The 27,065-nt window shown below is 42.6% G+C and overlaps 3 protein-coding genes across 4 annotated transcripts in view; 2 read left to right on the top strand and 1 right to left on the bottom strand.

Moving 5' to 3' along the window:
• Nucleotides 1-27,065, top strand: part of LOC124179304 (cuticle protein 19.8-like) — a 229,578-nt gene that overhangs the window by 34,477 nt on the left and 168,036 nt on the right. The window contains exon 2 of the mRNA XM_046563512.1: nucleotides 7,724-7,727. The gene's annotated coding sequence lies outside the window, so the exon portion shown is untranslated. The remainder of the gene's footprint in view (nucleotides 1-7,723; nucleotides 7,728-27,065) is intronic.
• On the bottom strand, nucleotides 18,522-24,196 carry LOC124179305 (ferritin subunit-like). Its single transcript, XM_046563513.1, has 5 exons — nucleotides 23,906-24,196; nucleotides 20,599-20,717; nucleotides 20,335-20,496; nucleotides 19,696-19,836; nucleotides 18,522-19,109 (listed from the first exon to the last, which is right to left on the bottom strand). Exons 1-5 carry the CDS (start codon nucleotides 23,973-23,975, stop codon nucleotides 18,954-18,956), a joined length of 648 nt encoding a protein of 215 aa, XP_046419469.1. The 5' UTR covers nucleotides 23,976-24,196; the 3' UTR covers nucleotides 18,522-18,953.
• Nucleotides 24,268-26,142, top strand: LOC124179303. 2 transcript variants are annotated; one of them, XM_046563508.1, is made up of 5 exons: nucleotides 24,304-24,390; nucleotides 24,814-24,878; nucleotides 24,960-25,139; nucleotides 25,310-25,593; nucleotides 25,714-26,142. In XM_046563508.1, the coding sequence occupies exons 3-5, from the start codon at nucleotides 24,965-24,967 to the stop codon at nucleotides 26,002-26,004; spliced, it is 750 nt and encodes a 249-aa protein (XP_046419464.1). In that variant the 5' UTR covers nucleotides 24,304-24,390; nucleotides 24,814-24,878; nucleotides 24,960-24,964; the 3' UTR covers nucleotides 26,005-26,142. The 2 variants fall into 2 exon arrangements, with proteins under 2 accessions (XP_046419466.1, XP_046419464.1); XM_046563510.1 differs by lacking the exon at nucleotides 24,814-24,878 and having other exon boundaries at nucleotides 24,268-24,390.

Genomic DNA, 27,065 nt, shown 5'->3' on the forward strand with positions numbered 1-27,065 from the left:
CAACCACACAGTGAACTCGCTTCGCGTGTAAATTGCTCATATTTCTATTGTCTTGCTATATCTGGTGCCCCCCCCTCCATCCCTCTTCAGCCAAAGCTAAATTGTTTCATAGAATTGTGAAAGAATCGAGACATGATTTCGGAATCGATACAGCGTATTCGATTTTTGTAGGTAAGGCAGCGCGTGTCATGCTCGGCAGAGCAAAGCTCGATATCTTAATACTGGTTAAGATTATGTGTTTGTCTTTCGATTTCTTTTATGGACTATACGCGGCGGACGGCACATTACAGAGTTATTAATCGCGGCTTCGGGCCACGAGTCTCCATTCGCAGAACCTGAACGAGCCATACTCTCAGTCCTAGCGAGGCTGCGAACTCGCAATAAATATGAGACAGCTAATTAACCGAGAGTTATGTCCGAGTCTTGCTCGCGCTAGAATTTCCCCCCTACAAACATTGCATATAGGTACAAATTGGCCGTAAATTGCTACTTCGGCTGGGCAGTTGTTGCAAAAAGTCAACTACCTGTAAACAGGTTTTATTGTCCGTCATCCTGCTCAGTTTTTGGACGAACGAGCTTGGCTTGATTTTTTAGTCAAGGATCGTTAACCGCGGCGTGGCGGCTTAACTTTTATTTCGCAAGGGAGGACTGTTTCCAGTTTCGCAAGAGACGAGAATTATGGTGTGTCTGGGGCACTGAGTGAGGTCCCGACCTCTGGTCCTTTGGTGGTCGAGCAGCTATTTCGATCCTTAAGTCCTGACCCCCGTGGACACCTAACGAGCGCATTAATAACGAAAGCAGTGCCCACGTCACGCGCTACCTGCCGCCTCGATAAAGCTGTAAAAGTATCTGCTACCCTCTACCTGTGCGTATCTGTTAGGGCTGGATTTTAATGTGGGAGAAATTAGGGAGTGCTTTTCAGCAACATTATCACACTTCCAAAGACGCGGTCGTCGAGTCGATCGTTATAAAATTCTCCTCCTGGATACCAATTGGTCGAATTCGTTTAACAATCGAATTCGAGTGTCTACCACTATGAAATTACTGAATTACCATAGTCAGTGCAAGTCCATGGATACACAGAGTCATGTTTGCGGTGCGGCAGCTACTCATTGTCAGATAACTTTCTAATTTTAACCAATTAGCGGTAAAGTGAGGTTGCCACTTTTCTCGTCGACCACGCAACTCGGGACGCCGCTGCATTTCTGGGTGAAATTTTCCTTCTCGCGACCCTGTAACCGAACCTTGACCCCTGATGTTACATACTTTTTGTAGCTTGTATACAAAACTGAGATTTTATCTGTCGAGTTGTCCTGCTTTTGTGCCGGCGTTGTTACGTAATCATTGGCTGAATAACGAGCATCCGAGCATTTAGATCTCGATTACAATTAAGTGCACAGTGAATCGTCTTCCTCAAAGCTAAAAGAATGAACCGAGAGGATGCGATCCCTCATTGCGATAGCCGCTCCTTCCCTTCGCGCTGTTCCCTCCGGTCCATATAAGGCCCAGGGTTCTACTGATGAAGATCATCGCTGACCGGTAATTAATAATGGGTGATTTGCATAATCTTCCACCCACTATGGCCGACGCGACGGTCGAAACCTGGGCTTCTGTGGCGCCGACCGCGACGCAGCCTCGGTGAATCATCTTCATCGTAGAACGCCAAGTCCATTTAGCGCTGGATGATTCGCTTTGCCTCCGCTCGCGTTGTACAAAATCACGCCACTCGTTCCAATTAATTTTTATGACGTTCATTATCACCGCGCGTGAGTGCGACGTCATTCTAACCAACCGACGAACAAACCTCGGGTGCATCCGGACGTGGATTATTCACAAGTTATTTAATACTCTAGTTCAAAATTCACACTCGGCCTGCGGTGCCCAAGTTTCTCTCTATATCTCCATCACTGAGTTCGAAGATGTTTCCGATGACTTGAGGGAGGATTTTCCTCGGATAATACCCTGTTCGCTGCTGGCTGAGCTCCGCTCTTCGTGTCTGGCTATTTCGGTCCGTAGCGTATCTATGACAGGACCTGAATACCCGTTCTCCACCACCAAGTAGTCCATCAACTCTTCACCTATCTGGCACACTGGTCGCGTGAAGAAGGATCCCGCCGTCTCGTGCACCTTCGATAAAGGCTTCTTGTCCAGGAGATGTCTAAATGTCGGAGTTACAAGTCAGAGATCAGACCGTTTCTGGAAATTCGTTCGACAAGCTATCGTCGCGGTTTTCTTGCTGACGGAAATTCATTGTTCATATGGACTCTTGTTGTTTTTTTAGTGTGATGTGTTGTTTTTCATCGAGTGTCACAGAAAGTTTTCGGAACACGTGAAACGTGTTGGAGTACTTATCTAACATTGTTGTAACCATCACGTTTCCACGATTCATCTTTGAAAACAGACCAAGGTTGTGAGTTATTTCATTTAACTCGCCAGAGGATTCGAGAGGCAAGAGGTTTGGTCGAAAATATCGGAAATTGAGCAGTGACTTCCGTATTCGATTATGCGACTGTGATTTGCGAATTAATTTTGTTGTTATCGATTTTTTTTTAATCTAACCAGAGTAAAGGTGAATAAGCTTATTCTGTTCCGTCAAATTACATTTTGTTGAGCCTCCGATTGACGCCTCCTCTTTCGCTCTTCAGAGACACGGAATCAACAAAAGGCGGAAAATGAATTGGGAACAATTCGAGAAGACCTCCAGTCAGTCATTCAATAAAGGAGTTTGCATCCCGAGGGTGATTTCGCAGAGAACAATGGGCAGAGATTGAACTTGCCTTAATAATATGGAGATCAGTCCCTTAATTTCGGGGTGGGCTTTGAGATAATTTTCATTTTCTATACGTTGAATCATCTTCATCTTATTGAGGGCCTTTTGCTGGCTTGGCCTCAGACTGCCGAAGTCGTAGCTTCGCATACCCAGCGGTGGATCCACCGGATGAAACGCATGATTTTCCAGGATCTCCAGCGAATCGTCGGCCATGACGGTGTTTGTCGTACCGCGAAATCCCTTAACTTTACTTCACCAAAAATGATCGACACCGAGTTTTAGTATGGTTAAATTTTCAACGCCATGGTGTGAACTGCGTGCCGAGATGATCGTCTGATGTCGCACGTGCAGAGAAGCGCGAAGTTGCGCTGGTCGGACGTAATCACCGTGATTACACGGAGAAAATGAAAGAACACATGTCACTCAAATCTAGAGGAAAGGAGCGACATATCGGGTTTTTTGATAAAACATATTTCGTAGAATGCAGAATTTATTCTAGACACAGTGAAAACCACTGTGCACAGAGAAAAATCGGCTCCATTTATAGTAAAAAATATAGTTGACACGAGTATTTTTTACGAAGAACCTCGGTATGTCCTTTTTTTCCTGCAACTTCGAGTGAAATCTTTTTTTTTTTTATTTTCTCCGTGTATTTTCAATTACGAAAGACTCCCCGTGCAACGATTCTGGTGTCATCAGATCGACAGTGGATTAGAAATCCATCGCCATAGTTGAGAATTCATAGTGGATGGATGGGAAGAGAATCTTATCGTCATTGTCAGATTTTATATAGGAAATGGAAGTGGTAACCGCGGTCATCAAACGTGAATAAGAAGCTGTTACCGAGATTGTGCGTCAGCCGTTTTCTTGTCCGAATGCCATCGCCATTTCGGAAAAGGGTGAATGAGAAAAGCTGCACGGAGCTGCAGGAATCGAATCGCATCGCGTCGCATCGCGTCGGATCAGATCCGGCGCTCGTAAATATCGAGTGGCTCTTCAATAAAGTTTACCGACACGTTTTACAACTGCTTCGTAATCACGCCGCTTCCGAGACTATCCGCCCCTTTCTCTTGTTCGACCACGTTAGCGTAGGTGGTACTCGGAGGACGCGGACTGCTCAAAGCCGGAGAGAGGATTCCGCCTGAGCTGCACCAGCATCGAGAGATATCTCGACGAAATCGAGCCGCCCTGATGCCGCGCCAGTGTCAACGGCTTGTTAGACCTCCGGGGATCGCTTCGCCACGCGCTTATCTCCGAGGCTTCGATTCGCGCGTGTATCCGAGGCAGCGTGTATTTCCATCGACAAATACAGGACACGTGTCCCGGCACCCAATCGCTCCTGCGGTATCGCCGGGACATCGATTGAGTATACGTGCCGAAAAGAGGTACGGAGCATCGCCGAAGCTGGGTGAAGGGTCGGGAGGGGGCTGCTCGCGACTTCTTTGTGACAAACTGTGAAAGTCTGATTCCGTGTCGCGGCGGATTTGCAGCGCATTTTTCTCCAACTGAAGGCCCATTTACTCGAGGCAACCTTACTCGATAAAATCATATCATTGAGTAATGGGCATGGGGGTGAGGGCGGCCAGGGTATGGAGAAATAAGTGTTTCGCTGGACGCTTTTCGAGCGAGCAACTGGAACAGGGCCCTAGAGCGATTATTCCGGGTAAAAATCGAGGGTGGAAAAGCGAGGAGGAGAAAAGCTAACCGGCTCTGCAATCCTTTCTGCTTCATTTCCGCCCCTTAAACTAATAAAATCCCTTTAACCACTCCAACCTGATAGCTGCCCGGGCTTTCGGGGAAAAAACGAATTCTCGGGAGTCTAAAATCGAGGCAACAAGGGGAACTTTTCTGCACTCCAAGGAGAGAGAGAGAGAGAGAGAGAGAGAGAGAGAGAGAGAGAGAGAGAGAGAGAGAGAGAGAGAGAGAGAGAGAGAGAGAGAGAGAGAGAGAGAAAGAGAGAGCTGGCAGTGAAATAAAGGAACATCTTTCTAATTCTCATCTCGTTCGGGATATTCAGAGGGAATGTTATTACTGGTGAAGAATAAAATTATTCGCTGCATTCGGAAGATATCAACATTTTTCGCGGTATAACATCCACGAACACCGTCAAATGGCATTTCTATGGGAGATGTTGAATGATCAACTACATATCGCGCTGTGTTTCAATTCATTTATGGAAAAGCTTTCAGCAATAGCGAGCGAAGCATGAATTCAACGTTTCGTAAGCCACAGATTTAGGTTGCGCTTCTCACAAACTCGCCCCCGCCTCGCATGCCTCTTTAGTTTGCCGCTCAGAACGGAGTGTTTGTGAAACTTTGGTATAAGGTAGAATTTAATGGTGAGCTTTATTCAAAATTTAAGCAGCTTATGCGCAGCCTCCACGACCCGCACAGTAAATCAACTGGGCCGCACGTTTCTCAAAATCCATACCCTTTCCACCCTACTATTTGATAATAGTTTACCACTCACCTTGACTAAGTTCATTATAAACACGAGCCCATAAGGCATACAATTAACCAGGAAGTCTGCCAGACTGCGCTTCCACTGTCAGTTCAAACTATACCTTTTCCGAATCGGTGAACTGCGGTTTGAACTAAGTCGGGCTACACCTACACAAGCTTTTCGGCAGGTTTCCTTATCCCCGGTGCAAATGCGAGTGTATCTGTTACATATCTTGAGACGGCTGCAAACGCATATTTATGGTTATTAATTCATCCCTCTCTCACCCCACACAAGCTATTCGCTTATGAGGACGTACCTGAAAGGGTACGGCAGGTTTGAAGGGAATTATTATTATGATATTATAATTAGCATTATCCATATTTTCCTTCTAATTGATTCTCTGTCGGTTTTGATCGTAGTTGAAAAACATCAAGAGTAGCATATATCGCAGAATAAAAAAGTTATTTAGAGTACTAGTTGACTTGGTAATCACTAGAAGAAATAATTGATTTGGCTCGATTTTGATGCTTCTGGACTATGCGAGTTTCACGAATTTATGATTTATTGGAAGAAGATAATAGTTTTCTTGACAATTTACGTCGGTTACTGAGTACTCTTTCAAGCCAAATTAGAACTTTATCGGTAAGTGAATGTCTCGCCGCGAGATAAATCACGCCAGGAACTGCAAACTGGAAGGTGTCGAAAAGGTGGTTACGTTTTTTACAGGCAACAGCGAAATCAAATTACCGTTGAGTCTGAGAAGAGGCAGAACGTATCGTTTCACAGTTGACGCCGTCTTAACTTGACCGCAACATACACCTTCGCTCACCGAAAGACAATTTCCCAACGAGGTAGATAAATCAACGAGGTAATTAAAGATGTGTTAAGATAACGGAGCTGAGATGCGCGATAACCTGGCACCGAGGATAAACGTAACATGCATTATACATGCGCGTGGCCACGGCCAGTGCCTCCGCTCATCAGGCCCCCACACATCGTACCTGATCTCTTCGGTATCTTTCCTGCAAGGGTCTGATTTCCACTTGAAGTGAGCAAGAAACTCTAAATTTAGGATAAAGAGCCTTGTTCCTGATAGAAAAATTATAGTTATGAACGGTTACGGGATTGGCTATTGAAATTGTATAAATAAGTGTCTGCAAAATTGATTTAGGATTTGTCTAATCGAAGCGAGGAAATTTGTTTGCAGTTTGAATTCCCGGTAGATTTCAAAGAGTACGATAAGATTGATTGTGAGTGAAAACTCTTGATAATTCCACAATAAGAATTTGTAGTTTAAGATACATAAATATTTTTATTCACCAATGTTACGGCTGATGAAAGTTAAATGCATGCAAATATGAAGAGAATGTCAGCAACTAAGCAGTACAGAGAATTGGACGATTCGATAATCTTTTTTTGCCGGATAAACGTTGTTACATTTGTTTTGATTATCAGTTTCTGTAGATCAATACAACGCAGTTCATTTTTCAGTTTTTTCGTGCTCCTTGTTGGGGTACTGCGAGTATGTATCATTTGGTGGATTGTATACTGACAGGGATATTTTTTGTCCTATTTTCACTCACTTCTCACGCCCAATTAAATTGGTGGGAATAAATTGGGTTTTGGATATTAGGACACTCGATGTACAATTGATGTCTGATACATTCAGAATTGCAGTACAATCGTTGATCTTTTCTATTCAAAAGTTTAATTTGTTCTTTCCCTGATTAGAAGATTTTAAAACATGTTATTTCTGAATTTAGTGAGCTAGATGTTGCTGATAGTTGATGAGGTGACGATATGAGTAAGAGGGTACAAAAATTCTATTGGTTTCTAATATCTTCCGGTTGGTGAGGGTGTCTGCTTCAAACGTGTATGCCCAAACTTTTCGGTAAGGGATTAAGAGGTCTTGCTTTTTCGGAACACATGTTGATAATAAAGATTCGCTTTCCTACGAAATTATTGATCCTATTATTTTGAAGGACCTTCACGCTATCGGTTCATAAACGGTGTCCTTCGATCAATTCGAAGTTTCGCTGAGTTTTCGATAACGGTAATGCGTATTACAGATATATTGTTTATTGCAGGGTACATGGCGTGATGCGTATAATTTATATGAATGTGGATGCTATGAAAGCCCTGTGCTATACGTAAATACATCGAAATAATCCGATAACGCAACACTCTTCACTCGACATCGTTTCAGATACGTTAATCGATGAGGAAAAAATCAAGAGAATATCAGTTGAGTGAAATCCAGGTGTGGGAACGACGTTTAATTAACCACTGATTCGTTGAGAGGCAGGGTGCAGCACTGACGTCTATGTGTTGAAAAAGAAGCGCGCGATTGGAATACAAAACCAAAACAGGACATATGGAATAATAGTACGGGTCTCGTCTAGACGGAATCCTATTAATAGTCCTTCCACTATTATTTCGTCGACGCTAGCTCGTCCTAAACTATAAATTACAGACACCCTTTTGTCACCAACACCCTCTCCTGGCCCTTAGCGCGGTCCAGTCACTCTCCAGACGTGTCCGGGCATTCCCGGTTGGTCCCGCACGCGCATCCCATTCATCCCGGCACCGACGCGCCTGTCGTTATAAAACAACACCTTCGGACGAGCTGTTATTTCCCGTGTGAGAGCCGGGCTCCATCCGGCGACCACCGGATGATTCCCGTCATATTTCTTCCCTGGAGGAGTCACGAAACTTTCAGTCTTACCGTTCCCTTACGTTATTACAGTTTACTACGGTTCCGGCCATTGAAATATTCTTGATTATATTTGCAAGACCGACCTTCACGTCAGTTCGCAAGTTCTGCAGATGGAATCAGGAACTTGGTAAGAATCCATTGCGTAAGGGAGTGAGTTCTCCGTTTTTGCCACCATCTGAATTACAAATTGCGCCCTTTTGGCCTCGTCGCCAGCTCGCCGACCTTCAGCCTTCAACCCCTGACCTTAGCACGTAGGAAATAGCCGAGCTGATCTGATCAGGTGCGAAGGGCGCAACATGGGGTGAAAGAGGGGTAGCTCAGGTCTAATCCCGCGCCGAGTTGTTCGTCCGCATCGCGTAACTTGTCTCGTTTAATAAACTCAAAGGAAAAGCTCCACGGAGGAAGGTCGTGGCTTACGCCGAATTTCTGGTTGGGGCATATCCGCCCGCCCTCGACGAGATCATCGCGTCAAAAGAAACAACATCACGCGGGGTACGTTGGGAAGCGTGTACGAAGCGTGTCCTGACGACAAACGAAAACAAGGTACCGCATTATTTTGCGTCGCGGATGAAACTCTCCCTCCTACGGAGAGTATTTTTCTTTGCCTTGAAAGAGCCTTCGTCTCGTAATCCGGGTATCGCTTTACAATACGAAGCTTTCCCTGGGCCCCGTTCTGGCTAGGTGGGGTCTCAGCTGGGGGAGCTCGGGGGGTGAAAGATAATATTGACTCAGCAGTGTGCCGCCGCACGGTGCCTCGCATGAGTCTACGTCTGACGAATGCCAGGAGAACGGATCCGTGACGTATAATAATGTCTCGCCGTTGACCATGTGCAAATAAGACGAGAACCACGAGCCAAGATTATCTTTGGCCAAAGATGCGCCAGCTGAAACAAATTTGCGAATTAATTGGACTCCTTGCTACTTGCAAACGAAGATTTCACTCCAGCGACAAACACAATTCGTCACTGATATGCGTTCAGTGGCTTTAGCGTTCTCTGGTTTCTCTATTACGAGTCTGACAATAGCATTACAGACCAGGAAACGTCTGATTAAATAATGTTTCTGGAGTGCAGCGGTGGTTCCTATGTAACGTACCGTCGGGCAAAGTTTGGCTCAACGAGTTCTGAGAACGTGAACGCCGGGACAATTTCATTACGACGATAGCCGCCGCGTGTATGATACTTGATGTGTTTCGGACGTGCTTTCAATTGCCCATTGAGTGATTTGAGAGCGATTAATGAACCCCGTGCTGCGCGATCCAACGTGTATATAGAATCCGTATGCGGCGCGTCTCTCTGAATGATCGACGTATTTTCATTGTGGAATAATTTACTGTCACGTTTCCTGATAAATTAAGAACAGGCAAATTCACGCGATTATAATACCGCTACATCCCGCGATGGTCGTACCAACGTGTTGGTCTGTTCCTTTAGATCGTTATCGACTGGTGAATTATGCATAAACGAATAAATGGTTAATAAAACGCGTTGCTTATGATGTTTATAATGTCGTAAAACTGTGGGGCAAATAAAATTTCTTACCACAAGCATTCACGGCAACGGGTATCGCCCAAGAAGACCGTAGGTGTGGTCTCGGCCCGGATGGGATGCGTGCGGTTGATCGTCAATATAAGCATCGATGAGTATCAATAGATATCGAATACCGTCAATTATCCATGATTTATACTCCTTTTACACGACTTTCAATGTTAAGTGATGCGAATATACCTTTGCTCGTTACGGAAATTTGCAATTATGTATATGCACTACGCGTTTTGGCCAGTCCCTCTGCAAACCACCCATACATCACCGACCCGAAGAGGGACAGTCTTTCTTTATGGTGTCCCACTAAAGTAGCTCTGAGTGGCAGCGGCTTGCAGGTATAATTCGATAATCACGTATAAAACCCTCATAGAAGGTGGAGTGCAATAATGCGATCCCGTCGCGATATCCTTTTTCGTATAAATTCATGTTCAAAGTAACCAACGAACCCAGAGGTCATTTTTCATTCCATAATCAAGTGAGAGTCGATCGTGTGAGTGACTGAGAAAACATTCAATTATCAAAGAGTGCCTGTGAAAAGCAATCAGTTGTTTGTTGAAAAATTGGTAGTGCCGTAACCAGTCCTCGTCTGAATACCTTTAGATTGCAAAAATATTCCTATGGTGAATGGAAGAGTGCTGATAGCGGGGCGGAATAAATTGCAGAAAACAAACGGACAGTCTATTAACGAGAGGCCTTCAATCATCGTTACATTAACGGAGTAACGGCGCATTAACATCCATCAAGTAGCTGTCGTTAGTGCTTGTCCAGTGTCCATCGTTGAGTGCATCACGACGTCGCAATGGCGACCGGAAATGCTTGAAACAATCACGTATCGGCTTCCGCGACGCGACGACGTGACCGTCATCCTCAAGACCTGAAGATCCGTCGAGACGGTGCAAGGCTCGCCTCAACTCCTTCCTCGAGTACCTGGGTATACAGTAGGCACGCATTGAAGACGCTTTACGTCCGATGTTCGATTCCCGGACGGGACAACCGACGTGGACAAGAGTGTGAGGAGTAAAGAGGGAAGTCGACATCGGATCGCTACAGCTCGCGCATGTTCACACTTAGTCATCCGAATGACAAACACGATTTTGGGCGAAGATACACGCCCACGCGAATGGGCCAGCAGTAGAAGATGGCTTTGAATGTACCTGAGCTTGTAACTATAATTTTATTTCCTACGTGAAGACAGCGATCGGGGTGCTCAAGAATCTCTGTACAAATTTCCTGCGAGGGACCGGTGTCTTTCAAGCTTGACAAATGGGGAAAATTCAGATCCATTCGTGTTGTAATTATTTGATAGAAAACTTTATCCCTTAGACTACATGCACAGAAAAATACTGCGACATGAAAAAAGATTTCGGCGTTTGTAGACTCAGTCTGTTTATCAATGAGCAGCAATTGACGGACGTTTGAATTATCATTTTTTAACTAAGTCACTCGGCTGTTTTATGGATTGGTATTCATCGCTGGTTCGATCTGGATTAAGATCAACCATACCTCGAAACTCAACGATGACCGGGTCACTTCGCTGAAAAATGATCAATCAAACCTTGCTTTACTACCATCAGCAAATTGATCACATTAGGTAAGCTGGAATCTACTTTACAAATTCTGAAACTTCGTTTTTACGGCTGATTTTTTAAACGGTAGAAGAAACGTATATCTCTTTTCCGTTCCTTCATTCAAAGACGAACCCTACAAACAACGGAGAAGACATCAGTTGGGGCATATATGAAGCGAAATGCACTTGGAGGGCAGATGTTCCCGGTCTTTCCACCCTGCAAACAGAAGAGCAAACATGGGAAGAAGCCCCACGTTCACTTTTCACTGCAACCGTTGTCTCGTTGGGCTGATGTTAGCGGTAGCCGGTTTTTTCACCAACAGACCTGCAGCGGAGAAGTCGAGGGGCAACGCCAAAATTTGAACAAGAGCACCTGTCTTCAGTCCATTACCCAGGGTCAAATATTTACGGTATAAACCACAGCTTTTATCGGGAATCCTTCTCCCTGTAAACAGAGCATTAATTAGTCCAGCGAAAGTAGCGGCTAAAGAGGTCTGAAGAACTCGTAAGTCACGCTGACGTTTCGTAGGAATTGCCGCAATTTTATGCACCTATCGGGTGGGAAAAAAAAAATGCTGACAGTGAAGTTCCTGGAGAAAAGAAGGGATCGGGAGTAAAATAAAGCTCGCAGCTTCGCGGTGGCTGGAAAATCACGGACTCCCTATCGGGGGTGAGGAACGGGCGTGCGATACTGCAAGCTCGTAGTTTAGCTTACCGAAGCAAGGAGCAGGAGTTTCCTCAAACTTCCAACGAGGCATAACCTTTGCGCGGCGCGGCGTTTCGGGAAAGACTAATTCGGAGGAGGCAGGAGCTGGTCGCGGTATCCTCCAGGGACGTCAGCGTTGCCCACCGACTTTGGTACAAACGACGCCAGCAGAAGGATGGAAGGAAGGGTTAGAGCGAGCGGAGTCTCGCTTAATTAAATAAAACGCCCCCAATCCCGTCGCTCCCGGTTTGTACGAGGCTTGTAGGCGGCAAGTCAGGGTCGGGATGCATCTCCACTTGAGTCTTTCCTCGTTGACGGTCGTTCCCATCAACCGACGAAAATCCTCACGTACAGAAGAGGGTTGTCGGGCCTGCTCCTGTCATGTTTCTTGTACCAAATGTTTTCGCCTTTACGTGAAACGTGAGTCAGAACGATTCCTTAATGCTGCATACTATCGTTTATTGCTAGTGAAAGTACTCCAGTCAAGACAATATTCTTGCAATAATTTTCAAGGAAACGGTAAAACCTGGGAGACAAAATGTGCAGGCATTTGGAATACGAATTTACCTTCTGCTTCAGCTTTTGGCCCTCTGGTGAACCCCGTTAATCAGAGCCCAGTGCTCGGATATTCGTGGATTAAGCTGATCTGTATTTGTCTTGTAAATAAGCCGAAGGTACAGGAAAAATAAATAAAAAAATAACGCCTCATATTCACCGACCAAAACGATGTGAACTGAATTCTGTACTGCGGTGAAAAAGGTTTCGTTAAAACTTTCTTTGCGCTCGTTTATAACGCTTAAGAATTTACGCCATCACAATTTTTGCCGTGTAAACAGCACCGTCTACAACGCTGTTTAACTCCTCGCTTTTTATCGAACGATTTCACCACCGCAGATGTGCCTGGAACATTTGAATTATTTCAATACTGCTTATAAAAATACGTATATCGTATACTTAAAGTGAGTAAAAAATGTCTGGTTCACGAATTTCTTACGAAATTTTAAGTCAAATTCTCGCGATGATCATTGTAAGAAACGATCAGAGTAGAACGAAGATTCGTTTCACTCGAGCAAAGCTTTGTATGAAGAATAGATCTTTTTACCCTCGCGAGTCTCTTTAAATTGGAATAAACTGCATGTAAAGGGTAGCCCAAAAGGGCGAGTCTATGCCAGCCTCGATCCATGGGAAAAGTGGCAAATTAGCCGAGTGATAAAAAGATCAACCGAACCATTCCGCGACTCAGGACTCGTTTCGTTTAAGGGCTTGCTTGACTCTGTGGCAGGTCGGGCTTACGACGGCGTGTCATTTGCATTGGCAGGGCCCGGTTCGTCGCGTCGTGGCGCAGATATCGCAAGCGATAGAGCCCTAACTACGAGAGCGAGGGGACGGCGAGTAACGACCAGGCTCGTTCGCATCACGTCGGTATAAATTACGTCCCGTACGTCTCGGAATGAGCGCCGCTGTCGCCGAAGCTTTGCCACCTTCGTCGCGGTTATTACGAACAGATTGCGCGTAGGCAAGGGGGTACAATTTGCCACTATACATGCCTGCAGCCACTTTTTCGCTCGTGGATACGGCGGCCTTATATCCCATAACGCTTCGAGAGGCACCACCAACGCCCTCCTCCACCTTCGCACCCGAAGACCGCCTAAGTCGCTACCACGTCGAACCGATTTCACGCCTCTCAAAAAAGAACATGTTTCCCACTTTTCTCACATTTTCGCGTAGAGCACGCATACTGTAATTATTTTAACGGCGGCTTTAATCCAGCACCTTCAATGGGCGGACGTGTTTCTCTGAGTCTTTTTGACCTTAGACCCAAATGCGTAATCAATCATCAAGATGATCGTCAGATTATAAGACAGTAATATATCCACCCAGCACGTATTCGAATTTAAAATTATTTTTATCAAGCGATCTTCTTTCGCAATTACGTCATGTACCAAGGTTTTCTCTCGTTCATTATTAACGTTCAAGTATAACTGTCGTTGGGGAGTTTTCGTGATGAAAATTAGTTATCTTGAACTCGATGACAAGTGAAAGCTACAAAGAACAAAAAATAAATTCACACAATGACGAATGTTGTAAACTTGCTCAACATTTCATTTCACGACTCTCTAAAATGATATTTGTTGATGTGAGCGTAATTCTAGATACAAGACTCGCGACCGTGCCGGATGTCTTCGAAGTTTATTCCTGAGAAGCAAGATTCCTGAAACTAAAGGCAGGAGGAAAAGAAAGACTGGTTCAATCTACGTGTCTCTTCTCTCGGAGTACAAAGAGGTATTTCTCCCTTGGGGTATTTCTGTTTCATGTCCATCTTATCAGGTTACCCTACCATGACACTGATACGGCTCTTGTACGTAAAGCTTTCCACTGACGCTGAGCGCGCGACGCGAGAAGTGGAGAAGAACTCGTAGGGATTACGTCGTTCCAGTATTCTCGGTGGAAACTTTTCACATACATATACATATATACATACAGCAGGAAGCCTTTAGTTTCTACTAATGTCACGCTCTGGCCATCTACGCTGTTTGTGATAAAAATAAAAACAAAGGCAAACAAACGAGTGGATAAAAGTGTATTCGGTACGGTACTTAGAAAGTACAGACGCCGACGTGTCGGTGAATTGTGGGCGTTCGTTGAGAGGTTGCATGATTTAGAGAGATTGCTTATTTATTGGGCTAGGCTTCGTGCGTGTGCGTATCCCAAACGCGGTTGGTATTTCGTGTAAATTATGATTTACATGGAAAGTAATTCGTAATGGCCAAGTAGCGAAGAATCGTTAACGATAAAATGACGAAGCGGGTGCACCGTGCAGTTCCAAGTACAGGTAGGTAACGAAGTGCGCCGCACAAGAGAGAACTTACTTTCCAATCACGTCCCGTCCGGCCTCGGCTATTGCCAAGCTCATTACTCGTCCTGTACACTACAAATGGTAATCCCGTCGCGCAGGCATAACTCGGCTCGAAGTACTTCAATGTCCGATTACCGGGTGTTCCGATGGCAAATCATTGTTCGTTCGATGATGTAGTTGAATTTTTGACTGGAAACCTTCATATAGTCGGAAACCAAAGACTCACAATACTAAGTCGTCAATCTGATTCCTCAGAGCTACGTCTAAAGTCTAGTTTGGTCCGCTGTAAAGCTGACTGGTAACCACACCGTTGCAATATCCATACTTCCTCTCTATCATCTTGTTTTTCGACGTGCAGGTAGCGTAAATCCCATGGAAGCTCAGGAGTGTATGGTCGTAGATATCTTTCAAGGCCATCTCCTGAAGCTATATCGAGAGAAGTAAACCTTTCATAGAAGATACACCGCGGCCCATATTGAGGCATTATATCATCTTATTCGTGGCTCATTGTCGGTATAGCCTGTGATATATGAACTCTGGGCGATATGTAATACTGGTAAGCACGAGGTACGCCCACCTACAGCGGAGTGAGACTGACACTTCACATTACCTTGGCACCCACCTCGGTTCTGAACTATGCCTCAAGACGCAGCGATGCAATATATAGGCCACGCCGAGCGAAGATATCCTCTCCTATGTTAAGCTACAGCTACTACCACGCATCGGATGCTTCATATCGTTCCTGGCTTATGGATATCACCGGTTTTCCGTGTACGGACACGGACTCATCCCATATCACAGCCACAGCTTAACTCGTATTTTACATATCCCGACTATCGCCGGTCTGACGACTGTTCGGTTGTATCAGCACCTTCGTGGTCTTCTTTACGATTTCATTCGGGAGACGGACGCGTCTCAGGATCGAAGCATCGAAAGTTTCAGCTTCGTTGGAGTGCCGAGTTTCACGGTTTCCGCATTTCACGCCGCAGTAGTCAAGGTCAAGTTTCATTCGGGATGATTACTCGACTTCCATTCATTTTTATTTTTACACTCATAGACCGAGCCCCACTTACCGCGTTGTTACGACGCTATTCGGGTTCCATCCATACCTTTCGTACCGAGAGTGCGATGTGCGTGGGGCAAGGTGAACAGAGTGGATTTAAGACGATGGCCTGTAAAAAAAAATCGCGATTACACGCAACCCGTTTGAATCCTGCAATCCAAGATCGTGAGTATCTGTAAATGACGTAGAGTGCATAGACACCCGTGCCCAACTAAAGAAAGGTGAATTTATTCTCGGACCTGTTCGATTCCGGTTCTGAGGTTCGCGAGTGTACACGAGTTACCCCATGCCTTTGACAAGTGAGTAAATTTTACAAGGTAATGAGCGACTGATTTATCGCATCAATTGCCCGCCGTCAGCGTGGCGCGTATAATCAGCAATAAGAATGATTTAAACTCCTCGTATAACTTGAAACATGTTCTGATTTGCCAATGTGAGTAATATAACGTCGAACCGACGCTGTACTTGGTGTTAACCGAGGTCCCAGTCATGCCGATCATACCTACTCACGTGTTAACGTTATACACTCACTCCCCCCGTTGCGGTGCATACAGTCCGGTATCACCGGAATTATCTGACGGTCGTGAGCAGGGAATTGTCAGATAATGGTTAGTGCTGCAGTAAATAGTAATGGTTGTTGCCCCCTTGTTAGCTTGTTAGACTGGTAAAACAAGTGTCGCCGTTCCGAGGACGATTAACGACTAGAATCAAAAACGGATTATCTATCTCACGTTCGAACTGTGAAATAATTTTATTCCCAGTCGGCGCATTCCGGTATTTCAGAGTTCATCACTGTGGGTTCGAAAGAATTTATCCCTGCGGATTTTGTGGCTCTGGTTAAGCGGCGACAAATGCGATTATAGTCCAAAAGAAGTTGGACGTCTCTGCACGGGCTTGTAAATTTTTTCTTCAATTATCACGCTGCACGTTATCAAGGAAAGTGCAGGGTATATATTATAGGACAGATTGTCGCGATTTATTGTCACTGCGACGGTCTGAGATGAGTCTCTTCGAGCGATCGTGGAGTCGTTAAATGTAGAATTACCTTTGGAGATTAATTGAGATTCGGAGTGCCTGCTACCCGCGATGTTTAACTTGCGGTCTCGCGGGTAAGTAAATTCCCGAGTGAAATCTTCCCTCAGGTCTGTGTACATGAATCGGCGGTGAGATCAAAGTGAGGGAGATTATGTATCGGTTCGAATTGTCAACATTGAGTCGTACACCTACTCGGATAGTGGGCATGTACTCGTAAACTCAGAACCTGTCTCTTCGACTGAAATTTGGAGAAACAGGACCAATTTTGTCGGTCGGTCAACAAATCTATCTACAACTGTTTCAAGGTATGAAGCAGTTAATCTTTTAGAAATCCAGTGAAGAAACTTAGTTACTCTCATGCCTAAACCGGTATTCTTGTGGAGCCTGATAACATATGCTGTTGTTACGTTATTTATTTGCTACGAGAGTGCTTTTGTGCCCTTAGCCCAGCATGTTGCGCTCCCTGATGAACAAACCTCTTCTTTTTTTTCATAACAGATGTTGTTTATTTTGTCTTCTTCTTGACCAAAATGACATCCAACGGAACGAATCGTTTTCTATGATGAGCTTGGAAACGGACTCTAGACAAAAGGATACGTACCTATACCGGTGCAAAACTCGTTGCATGTGGGTCGCGTATATCGCTGCAGGTTATCTCGAGGTAAGAAGATCGAAGTAAGGGCGGCTCGGGTTTTGTCTTGGTTCAGAGTTCGAGCCCGGAGCTCGGCGAGGCCACTGCGTATAATTACTGCTCCCGTTACCCCCTTCACTTCGCAACTCTATACAGGTACGTTCTCGCACGACTTCTCTCTCAAAGTCGGCATTGTGAGCTGCTCGTCCCGATCCACCTCTTCCATGTATCGCTGATTTCTGGATTCCGTGTCAGAGTTCGCGGGATTTCTTGAATACGGGTTATTGTATTCTTTTTACATACTCATAGCCTCACCTCGGTTCACCGACTGCGGTAATTATTATCGATGCTGCCATTCATGCGGTAAATTCCTTCGCAAACCTCGGCAATAACCGACACGCAGAGCTCACTCCAACGGTGAAGATCTACACGGAATTATGTAATAACTCCGAATTTTCCCTTGCGATCATTTTTACGGATGGAACTTAGGTATACCTAAGCTCAGGAAAAGCTAATATTGCACAGATCAATTGTGGACCGGATAATTGATTTCAAAGGATACTCGGAACTGTTTTGTAGAAGTATTTTTGAGACCACATTTAGTACAATTGAAGACCACAGACTGCAAACTTGTTAATAACGTCGAGAAAATTCAAGTGGCACTGTATTTGGAAGAGGGAGTGACAAATGAGAATCTGGGTGAATAAAAATGCTCGGACAAAAGGCTCTGTCCAGCCTCAGGATACCTGTGGTTTCTCTAGGTATATATAAGGTGTATATACGGCGTGTGGAAGCGAGGATATTGTCTCGAACGAAAGCGAGCGCTCCGCCAACGCAGCATCTGGCGCAGTGCTGAGCCGCTTTTAATCAAGCTTAAGCTCAACTAGTCTTGCATACGAAGTAACGGCATTACGATGGGACAATACGACGTCTGGCAAGTAGCGATAGGTACCCGAAGTTGGTCCATGTGGCACGTTGTTCAGAGTGTACGGATCTCGTGAAATGCATTGTCATAACAACGCGATAAAGAAATCAGTTTCGGCATACTCGGAAACGATTTCTGTCGATATAGGGCGATGTTATCAGTTGCAGGTAGCACCAATGTGTGTCAAGAAAAAAAAACAAAAATTCTACGTAAGATCATGGCAAAAACAAAACAAGTGTAATAAAGTTTTTGAAATTGAAACAAGTCGGTGCGGTATTTGTTTATTCACTCATAGCCGTTTACAGTATGAATTTTATTCGCTCATTTGCGAAGAAGATAAGCCCTCTTCTTCATACGTTGTCTTAAAACTATGACACGCACTTATGACTTACAGATATATATTTAAAAATAATAATGATGCAGGATTGTATTTTTCTTACTCTACTGAATTATTGCTAGGCTGTGGCTTTTATTTTTGGAGAATTTCTTACACTGGCAATTTATATGGAAATATACCTTATGAATTAGTTGTTACGTAATGAATAAAAGACATTGGAAAACCAAGTAACTACACTAGCATAGTGTACGCGATGGAATCAAATTCAAGTTGCCATTTACAATTAGTTCTAAATGTGACTGGCTTGTAATAAAAGGAAAATTAAACATATTCCTTGTCTCCTGCATCAAACGACCTTATTTACAGTTCCCCGTTGAGCAGTTTCTTGTCAAACAAAAATTCTCCAATCGGACCGTAAGTATCCATCATTTTTCGAAGGGTTGTGTATTTTCCAGCCAGATCGCGCTGTCCTCTGTATTGCTCATCCAGGAAATCGGCGGTAAGATAATCTACCAACTATAAAAAAGGTAAAAGAAGTACTGGATTACATAGAAGTGACGGCTTGATAGAAATATTTCAATCCAATGTCTAATGAAAATGTCAATGAAAAAATTATTTCTCTCAACCGAATCTGAGTGCCCATGCCGTCATGATAGGGCTAAGTACACGATAAAACCAGAAATTACATATCATGTTTTCCTTAAATAACTATGATGTCAAGTACGGCTTGAGACTGCACGATAGACGCGACGAAATAAATAATGTTGTATTTCAGACTCGTAAGAATTAGCATCGTGATCGTGATAACACTCTTCAATAATTCATAATGTTATCTCGTACGTGCAGTTCTTTGAGTAACGATAGAAACTCCGTTACGCGAGAATCTGTAATCTGGCTTAATCACAATTGATTGATAATTGGTACAACGCCATTTTCAAATTTCACAGATCCTTTTATGGAGATAGAAGTTTTACACGATATGAATGCCAAGCTTGCTTTGATCTTTTACTTTGTAACAATGTAGAAATCGTTTAATATGTGCGATAAACAGCGTTGAACAAGTATCCAATCATTTTTAATATGTATGCGTAACAGTACTCACGTGATAATCGTTTTTGGCTCCGTTTGGTGGTGTCTCGCAGTTGGTAATTACTTTTCGAATATTCGTTGTAACGTTGACTTCCTTGGCAAGGGCATCTTTAAGTGCTTGTACTCCGTCCCGCCATTCTAATTTTGGAGCAGTCTATACAGACCAGGCCAAGAGAACAAATATTTTCTTTGTTATTAACACATTTACTGCTCTGAAATACAGCCTAATAATATTTGTTTAATATTTCGCGTAATTTTATACAATCGACTATAAATATTGTCAAGATACGCGATTTTACACTTTCAAAGCTACGTATTTAATGCATTTGAAATGAACAGATTCAATTTTGATTGAATCGTAATTAACTATATCATTCGCATTGTACTCAAGTTATTTCGAATTACTTTTGAGTGTAAATCTCAGACAATTCGCGAGATATTATAATGCGTATCATTTATAAAAGTTTTTTTGCTACACAGCCTAAATTACGCACACGTCTTCGACGACAAGTTCAATGCTAATATATTATACCCATATTTCACGTATTTGCGTTGTTTGGGATTGGATTAAAAACTTTCAAATATTTATTCACGGTTAGCGTTGCTAATATTTTTATTTGCTAATATTCCTTGTGAACGAATTAAAACTTACCAGCGATGCCGGGAGTAGATTCTGGAAGTCCCGAGTTACGTCTCCTCGCATTAACATGTATTCAATAAGTTTGATCGCATGTTCACGTTCTTCATCCGCTGCTTGCATGAACAACTTACTGAATCCAGGTCTGCTTACACTGTCACGTGAAAAGTAAGCACCCTAGAGGTGAAAATGTGATGAGAAAAAGTAACTTGTTTTCGAAGGTCGAAAGACGAGGAAATAGATTCTCAGAATGAATAGCATAATGGAATGACTTGTTACCATGGCGAGATATGTCATGGACGCGCCGATTTCCATTTTCACTTGATCCTTTAATTCTTCGGTACATGAGTCAACCATGTCTATCCATGGAGTATCGATCACGGCATCCGGGATTTGACCTTCAAAGGGAAATTGAAAAATGATTAACTATACCGAATGTTTGATAAATGTTACCATTGTTCGAAAGGTTGGATAATTTTCAATTCATATTTCACACGTGTCGGTAAAGTTCCCCGTCCTGATTGTTTCTTCTAAACAAATTCGTGAATACAAATATTTGAAATTCCTTATCGCGTGTTTGATTATCTACTTGTTCTTTGTGAACGCTGGCTACTGAGTAGTCGATAACTTCCGGCCAATTGAACTTTGTTACATTACAACGTAGAGTTAGTCATTACCTCAAAATTTCTAATCGTGGTCGACCTATATTCTAGCATTCCGGCTACATGAACTCTATTAAAAATGTTTATGTCGGGTGCCAATTGCTGTATGCAATAATAATTAAGAAGGAAGAGGAAATCGAAGCTATGCAACTCTTGTATTATACCATGGGATATAACAGCTGAACCTTAGGATAGGTAAATGGACGCAGGAAATAAATCGACGAGACAAGGCAGACACTTTACATGTGATCGGAAATTGGTTTTTGTTCATTCAAGGAATTAACAGGATAACAGGAATGCACGTGGTAGGAGTGAGGGTGTGGGGTGTTTAGGAGCTGGCACAATTTTAAGTGTATTTGAAAAGGGAGAGCGTGTGGAATAACGTCACTTCCGCTATCGGAAAATTATAAAAATAATAATCAATGAACCTCCAGTGTCGGCTAGTTACACAAGGATTAATAGTAATGAACCTTCATTTCCGGAGGGTTACGCACATACATACTAGAATAATGAATAAATCTCCGCTGTTCGGATGGCTATTACAAGGATAATTGTAAACCTCCGCTATTTGACGGTCTCCATTAGTTTTCTCAAGGACCTCCTGACAAACCGTAAATATTATATTGTAAAGCTGGAGGGACAATTACGTTTATGATCGACTCGTGGTTAGGTATGATGTGACAAGACTCCAAAAATCAGGACATTTTAGCGAGGAAGAAAGACCAATCTTATTTATAATAATATGCTCAGTTGTTTACCGATAGGTGGAATTAATTGATGAAATTATGTGAATATAGCGGGCAGATTCTAATAAGTTACAAGTGCAATTATGCGAATAGAGGATACGGATTCCGACACTTTACAATATCCACCAATAATAACAATGTACCTACTCTTACTTGTAGCTAAATTTGTTGAGTAAAAAAGATTAACAAAGAAGGAAATAACCTGCGTTTCATAATTATGAGAAGAATGGATGTCCTAAAAAGACAATGTACGTATAAATACGTTAGATGCAATCTAAACTCACTCTGCATAGACTCGGCATCATTATCAAATGACCATTTGATAAGATTAGACAATAACGGAATAAAAAATATTCCACTTCAAATACAGATTGCGATTAATCGATTTGTTTCCAAGATACAGGCACTAAGTGACTTTTAATTGCTTGTTTGGATGTGATATTTTGTTATCATTATCGTTCTTTTCATTGAATTTTCAATCAGTTTTAGGGTTGATGCTAGATAAAGTGTACATTAAATTTACAATCATATTCTTATCTCTCACCATATAACATGTACCTTGAACCGTAAGGAGCACAATATTGAGTTCTTTTGTTTCATCGTGCAATGTTCCAATTAATTGGAATTTCTTTTACATAAAACTAAGACTAACCGCGAGATGCGTAATTCGATGAGTAATGTGAAGCGCGATTGATTTCCAATTATTCCATGATATTCAATAAATTATCTGAAGGTCTTCTACATTCCCCTAGTAATTGGGCTTTGATGCGTTGACGATGACAATTGAATTGATCAACCTATTTTTATTTTCAGTTCTGTTGAACAACTCTGATAGATATTGAGCTGCTGCTACTCGATAAATTGGTGTCGAAACATTTGGCAATAATTAGTGATCTGCTAATTGAAATATTGCTTCACGTGCGGTGTTTGCGCCGTGGACTATATACGTACTCATAAGTGATCACGTGAAACATATTTATCGATGTTTTTCTCTTATCTATATATGTATGGGTGGATATTGTTGCCGATCGATGTGGGCGTTAGTGAACTTTGTTCCAGATGCTTATTGTAATTTACGGCAATTATCTTTCTAAAATTCCTAAAACATCGCTTACGGATCGTTTGCATCATTCATATTCCCAGCATCATATCTATTCTGTCCTACATTTATTTATATGTATGTCTATGTATAGATTACAGATGATCATTAACATATATATTTACAGATGCTGGCATTAATTTTCATTCCTTCTTATTCTATGGATACGAATTTAACGCAAAGTGAGCAGTTATCAGTTACCAAAACAAAATGTGAAAAATTAATATTTTCGTTATGGGTGATATATTTCGTGATCAAGTTTCTACAATTTTATGTGAAATTTTTATTTACTGGTTTCTCTAAAGGCTGAAGTATTTTCATCGTACAGTGCATGGGATTCTTATCAGGTATATTATTATTCGATTTTATCGTTGGGTTTGTTTTTTTTCAGTTATTGCTACTTGAATGAATTTTTGCGTAAACCCAAAAATTCTATCGAAACCAAGCTAGCAAATTGTGAACTAAAAGAATACAAATATTCTTGTTTCCGGTATGCAATAGAATAGAAAATATTTACTAAAATCAAGAATTGTGAGGATTTCAAAGACTAAATTTCATAAGAAATATTTACGCACGTTGTTGGGTCAGTTTTTATGACAAGGCTTTCTTGCTGAAAAAAAATGAGCTGTGAAAAAAGATAATAGTAGAGATTTTTTCCAATCCCAATCGTTTTTTAAAATGTATGGCCTTTGGCCGATCCGTGGTACGATGATCGAATTTCATTTTCTTCTTTTGTGGCTGGCATGCGCGAGCGTAGACGGAAAGAAAGAGAAAAGATAAAAAAAATTAATGCCTTCATTACCGGAAAGTAGATCAGTAGTCCGCGAATTTTGGCCAACCGAACGACGAGTAAATAGTTTACGTAAACGATAATGAAACGTCTAATGATTCTAGTCACTACATCAGTGCTTTGAAACGCGTGGCGTAAACGGCAACACTGTAAATCAGGGCTGTACAACACGTGGTCACAGCATTCCATCGGAAGAATAACTTCGCACTGTCCTTTCTCGGATCGTTCTGAATTGCTCGCACAAGCGTTGATGGTAAGGTAATAATGATGACAAATCGATTTTACTTACATATCGATTGAACGCCTGGAGCGACATAAACGAATCCGAAAACTAGAAGAAATCCGTAGATAAAATTCATCGCGTCAATGTATCTGGCCGGTGAAAGAAGATCGAAAAAATATTCAACTATCTCGATCGATCGAAGCTTGTCAAAGTAGGAAGGTCTCTTGTTTCGAAGCTAACTTTATACACACTGGCATAGAAGGAAGCTTCGAAGCTTGTTCAGATAATATGCGCAACTACACTTTCGAGACGACCATCAGCGCCTTAAAAACAAATTACACTGCTGCGTGTGTCATTCGCTGTAGTTTAGCACTGTCATCGTTGGCTTATCACCAGATGCTGCTGCGCACTGTGCTTCGCGCATGCGCGTTAGATGAATTAAGTGACCACTCGACGTAACGAACATTTCCCCCCGTTGAATGTTTATTGTTCACTAGAGTGTCGAAGCGAGAGTATTCACGCTACCATCTGAGCAGCCAACGTTCGTGAAGGTACGTTCTATTTCTGCGTGATTTCTGGCCGCGAGCTTTGTCGTGCTAAACTATCATTTCATTCGGTTTTCAAATCTCTTTTCGTAAAACGAATCCAATCGTCTTCTCGTCGTCCGTGCTTTTCCCGCGGTGAAATATCTCTACGTACCCGTATATATATGTATATCTATACGTATATAATATGTACACCTACACATATACATACATATGTAGCTCGTGGACGTATCGGAAATACTTTGTTATAAACCTAAGCGTAGTAACCTTTGGCATGCAATTCTGCTTTTGTCTCAGCGTTACATTCGTATCTTAATTACTATGCTGTTTACATTTCCATGACATTTCAAATATTTTATCGCATTTCCTGGCACTGATTGTGTCTTTCGTATCAAAATTAATATATTAACTATACGATTTTTTTCACGGACCTGTTATTTTCCTTTCAATTTTGAGGACCAGACTTTACCGATATAACTTCAAAAAATAATTCGGTAAATGCCAACCTTTTTGTTCTGTCGAACAGTAGTAACCTTTTCGTTGTGATGTTGATTTTTCTTTACACCACTTTTCAGCCAACATGAAGGTTTTCATATTTCTTACCGTTTTGGCGGTGACCATATTCACCCCGGCCAAGGCCTCGTACAGGAGTCCGGCCATGGGGCGGGCTGCGGCTCATAGCTCAGCTTCGCCCTCGATATTATCATTTTGTTACAACGATGTCCAATCTGAATGTCGTGGCCAGTCGCACAGTGGTAATATTACTCTTTCATACCAGTCTTATCACGTTTGTATCAGTTCGCTTTCTTTTTATTTCAGAGATCATTTGAAAATCATGATTTGAAGGCAAAAAATGTACCAAGCGCAACCTTTCTATCTCTGCGCGTTTGTGAATACATCGGTATTATTTTATGCATTTTTTCAGTTGATGCTAGACTGGAAAATTGTAATGCCTTGTACGGAAAGTTTGGCCGTATACAGAGCAAGCTCGAACAATATGCCAATGCTCTCATTGACACGAGTTTCAAATACTTGACGGTGTCTAGTTACTTTGGAAATTTCGAGAGGAATCGTATGGGGCTGAAACGATTATACAGAAAGTTGTCCGACGAGGCGTGGGATGATGCGAAAGATCTTATCAATTTCATCACTCTACGCGGTGGGGAAATGCACTTTGATGAAAGGCCAACGTACTGGAATGAAAGAAGGGTGAACAAATTTTATTTTCAACGGAATCGAATCCATTGTTATTTCGGTGATCTATAAATATACAAGTTGCTGCAAGGTAACGCGGTGTACTTTAATGTATATATTTCTATCTTCAAACAGGAGTTGCAAGTCAATGAACATGATCTATCGGAGCTTGAGAGAATGAGTAACGTTTTGGACAACTACAAAATGATGGCAGACGAAGCCATAAAAATACAAAGAGAAGTGACGAAGCACGCTGACTTGGATGGATCCGTTGCACACTATTTTGAAGAGAGATTTTTCCAACGACAGACGAAAACTGTTCACACACTCTCCGGTTACGTCAATGATCTCAAGCGATTCTTTTCAGAGGCTGATGCTTCGCTTGCACTATTCCTTTTCGATGAATATCTACTAAAATCTGTATAAATACCTCCATGGTTACAATGTCATAGAATAATTTTTATTATAGTATCGATGTTGATGATAGTATCGGTACACGTGAGTTTTTTTTCCTCTCTCTTTGTTCTCTGGAAATTGTAATATACGATGTTTGAAGACAGTTTACTATTATTGTACATGTTTCGGTGAATTGTGGTTCAGCTATTAACTAGACAAGTGAAACTACGTTTACACAATATACTTGTAAAAGGTACTCATGAAATCACGCGCCTAGAAGCCCCGCTACAGTTGAGAATCTCAGGACCACCTAGGTGGTAGGTTTTAAAGGAGACCGGGTCTAATAAATTTCATTTCCGCTCTAGCCAGGCGGTCCTGAAGGCCCCGAAGGCCCCCAAGTATTTCTTTTGAATCATTCCTGCGATCATTTCTCCTCTTTGAATCATATAAATTGCTGCCGCGAATATTAAAAAAGATGCGAGGACGCGACATAACACGGCTCTGATCACTTCCGCCTTTTCCTTATATATTTTTTCCCTTTGGTTCAACCCTTCGCAACTCGTATTTTCGCATTTGAACCGTGCGACAAAAGCGGCGCATGCAGGGGCGTATACAAATATCGTGTCTACTGCTAGGATAAAAGATATCTCCTCTTCATTAGACATCCCAATCCCCAATCGCTGCGAGCCACGTGATAAGTACCGCTTCCTTTGTCAGTTTTCCCCCTGTAGGTACGGCTTGGAATCGTGGTACCGAATTGCCCCGAGGCGCTATGACACTCCTGATTCACCGTTCAACTAAGAAACTCCGTAATTAAAATTTGCGACAAAAGTAACAGAGGAAATATCCCGCCTCACGGATCCCGCATGATTTGCACAAACGGCACAGTGTGCGCATCGATTCAGGGATCCATAGAGTGAGTGCACAATTTATTTGTCAGTTTGATATCAGTCTCATTTGCTTATGTATAATGTACTGCGCACGAAACGACCGATGAAACGAAATCTAGCCTGTCAGCTAAAAATAATGTAAACATCTTAGTTCATTTTTAACCACACGCGTTTGTGGTTACAGTTTTGTCACGTATGCAA

Source organism: Neodiprion fabricii, chromosome 4 (assembly GCF_021155785.1).
Source record: "Neodiprion fabricii isolate iyNeoFabr1 chromosome 4, iyNeoFabr1.1, whole genome shotgun sequence".
NCBI lineage: Eukaryota > Metazoa > Arthropoda > Insecta > Hymenoptera > Diprionidae > Neodiprion > Neodiprion fabricii.

Bases quoted from the DNA above. Each gene is read 5' to 3' on its own strand.
- LOC124179303 (XM_046563510.1), top strand. From the start codon at position 24,965: ATGAAGGTTTTCATATTTCTTACCGTTTTGGCGGTGACCATATTCACC. The intron at 25,140-25,309 runs GTAATATTACTC...GCATTTTTTCAG, and splicing joins TCGTGGCCAGTCGCACAGTG to TTGATGCTAGACTGGAAAAT. The intron at 25,594-25,713 runs GTGAACAAATTT...ATCTTCAAACAG, and splicing joins CGTACTGGAATGAAAGAAGG to GAGTTGCAAGTCAATGAACA.
- LOC124179305 (XM_046563513.1), bottom strand. From the start codon at position 23,975: ATGAATTTTATCTACGGATTTCTTCTAGTTTTCGGATTCGTTTATGTC. The intron at 20,718-23,905 runs GTAAGTAAAATC...TTCCCTTTGAAG, and splicing joins TCCAGGCGTTCAATCGATAT to GTCAAATCCCGGATGCCGTG. The intron at 19,837-20,334 runs GTAAGTTTTAAT...TGGTCTGTATAG, and splicing joins ATCTACTCCCGGCATCGCTG to ACTGCTCCAAAATTAGAATG.